Source organism: Morone saxatilis, unplaced genomic scaffold, assembly GCF_004916995.1.
Source record: "Morone saxatilis isolate NCDOM2014 unplaced genomic scaffold, NCSU_SB_2.0 Contig10, whole genome shotgun sequence".
NCBI classification, from domain to species: Eukaryota; Metazoa; Chordata; class Actinopteri; family Moronidae; genus Morone; species Morone saxatilis.
Window position 1 is genome coordinate 7,539,534 of NW_023339652.1, and position 2,676 is coordinate 7,542,209.

The 2,676-nt window shown below is 36.8% G+C and overlaps 1 protein-coding gene across 1 annotated transcript in view; it reads left to right on the forward strand.

Annotated features, from left to right (window-relative positions):
• Positions 1 to 1,793, forward strand: part of LOC118342279 (tripartite motif-containing protein 16-like) — a gene marked incomplete at its 5' end in the record, with an annotated part of 2,033 nt that extends 240 nt beyond the window's left edge. The window contains 1 exon segment of the mRNA XM_035680789.1: positions 1,740 to 1,793. Coding sequence (XP_035536682.1) covers positions 1,740 to 1,793 — 54 coding nt within the window.
• Between the last annotated feature and the right edge of the window lie 883 nt (positions 1,794 to 2,676).

A 2,676-nucleotide genomic window follows, 5' to 3' on the forward strand; every position in this document is an offset into this window, starting at 1 on the left:
TGGGCATCTTTGTTGACTATGAAGAGGGAGTGGTTTCTTTCTATGATGTTAATTCTAAATCACATATCTATGCTTTCATTGACTGCCACTTCACAGAGAAACTTTATCCATACTTCTGTCTTCAAGACAACGAGAATGGAAAAAACTCTGCCCCTCTCATCATAACACCTGTACCTCAAACACACTGAGTTTGTTTTTCTTGAAAGGTCACAGAAAACTTAACATAACAGCATCTTCCAAATGTTACATTGTTAATTCAACTGCCTTCTTTAATATTGAAAATATTTTCTCTCCATGCATGGGTATATAAAAGAAGTGTGCCTTCTGAGCCTTTTCTTACAGTGTATATGTATAAATGTAAACTGATGATACTAATGTTGCAGTGTATTATTGTCAGATGCTGTTGTATTACAATGGATGAGGTTTTCTGTGTCATTTATCATGATATAATGTAATGTTACTTTGTTATGATATTCTGTTGCTGTATCATGCATACTTTGATTGTTCAAATAGGTTATATTAGTAAAGTGTAACATGCCTGTACATACAGCAACTACCCTGACTATGATTTATCAGATGGAGATTTACAGAAAGTGACAGTACTGGGAAAAATAGACCAGTGTGTATTAAGTTTTATTTGATTGATTTATTGTAATTCACAGTAGCTTGAAATGAAGAGCTTTTGTGCATTTGACAAGTGGTGTCTAAATAAACTACAAATCTTGACAGATTAACTTGTGTCATTTCTACCTAGAAGCTCTGTTGCAATATTAAACTCATAGCTGTAAAGCATTTGAACATCTCTTAAGTGGGTGTAACTCATAAAAATGTAACATATGGTTACCAAGATGGTGATGATGATAAACATTAATACCTGTTAAACACCCATGCCATTGTGAGCATACAACATACTGACACACCATATTTCTTACCTGTTTAGAATATTTATGCACACCATATTTCTTACTGCATACTGCATATAATGTATATATATTCATTATAGCCCCTATGTTTTTTATTGTATCTTTATAAGATTTTATTTTATTATTCTTTATTGTACTTTTGCTACATTTCTCCTGTGCTGCTGTGTCAACTTGAATTTCTCCCACTGGAGATCAATAAAGGAACATCTGATCTGATGTTAGCTTTTTAGCCTCAATAACTACTGTGCCTAGTTAGCCTCAGAGCTGCTAGCATAATTAATTGTGACAAACCTTTCCCATGTCCTAAGATGAGAGCTGAGATAAAATAGTTCCCTGTTGATACATTACATCTTTACATCTCTTCCAAGATCAAGCAATACATCAGGACTATAATTTGTAGGATACGTACAAATTAGCAGTAAGATAACATTTGTGGGTGATATTTGGCAAGAATAAAACTGGAGAGTCTATCTTTAACTGTTAAAATACTAATACTCTTGTTAATGGAGTTGAAAGTCAGCAGTCAGTCTGTCACTCTGACTAGTGTTGCCTCCTCCATCACACGCCCTGGAACCACAAGGCCATGCCCCCTACTTCATTCTCTGCTGCATCTTTCAAACTCAATGGGGAGACACGCCAAGTGTAGTTTGCTTTAAGTTTTTGGTTTCAAAAACATGATACTTTACAGGTACGAAAGGTAATGTATGCCAGTTCAGTTGTTCCCTTTCTTTGTGGACTATAAAGAGGGAGTGATTTTGTTCTATGATGTGAATTCTAAATCACATATGTATTCTTTCACCTGCTTCCACTTCACAGAGAAACTTTATCCATACTTCTGCCCTCAAGACAACACTGCCCTTCTCATCATGAAGTCTATACCTCAAACAAACTGAGTTTGTTCTTCTTTAAAGACCACTGAAAAAATGAGCACTGCTGTTTTCTTTTAATTCACAGTGGCGTGAAATGAAGAGTTTTTGTGCATTTGACAAGCAGGTCTAAATAAACTACACATCTGGACGTGTCAAGTATTCCTAATCTCAGTCACAATATTAAAGTAGAAAAATACAGTCCCATTTTTTTTATAAGACTTAAGGCATTTACACGACTTGAATGCAACACATCTGTTATGTACACACAGAACAATACAGTACCTGTACACATTTCACCACTATAGAGATGACAGCACAAGAGCAGCCATGACCACCTCTCTTGGAGATGGTTCAGTGTTTTGCACAAACACTGTACCAGCTGTATGATGGCACTCAGCTATGTCTCTGTCATGTTGCCGGCTTTGTGAGGCCTGTAAGTCAATCAATAGTCGTCCGCCCACTGCTTTCACTCCTGACTCCTGCCTATGTGCTCCTGCCCCCACACCGATTTGTGTGTGTATGTGTGTGTGTGTGTGATAGAGTGGATGCACACATTATCTTTGAGTGTGATGCGTGGGCCGATGTTCTTAAGCACCGCTGATGAAGCTCATCCATAACTGTGATTAAAACCTGGTGTGTTTCATTGTGCTTGGATTTCATTAATGGGACACAAGCCTTTTTTTCTTTAGTGACAAATGTCTTGCAATATTTTGTTCAAAGTCGGTTACTACTAAATCCTTTGATATAAGATTAATTGAGTGAGCAAGTCAGTAATGAAAGAGGAACAATGGAGACATCAACAGTACACTGTAGAGCGTGGGAATCAAACCTCCTAAAGTAGATATTTCCAAGAGGAAAGCAGTATGTAGTGGGGATATAAATGT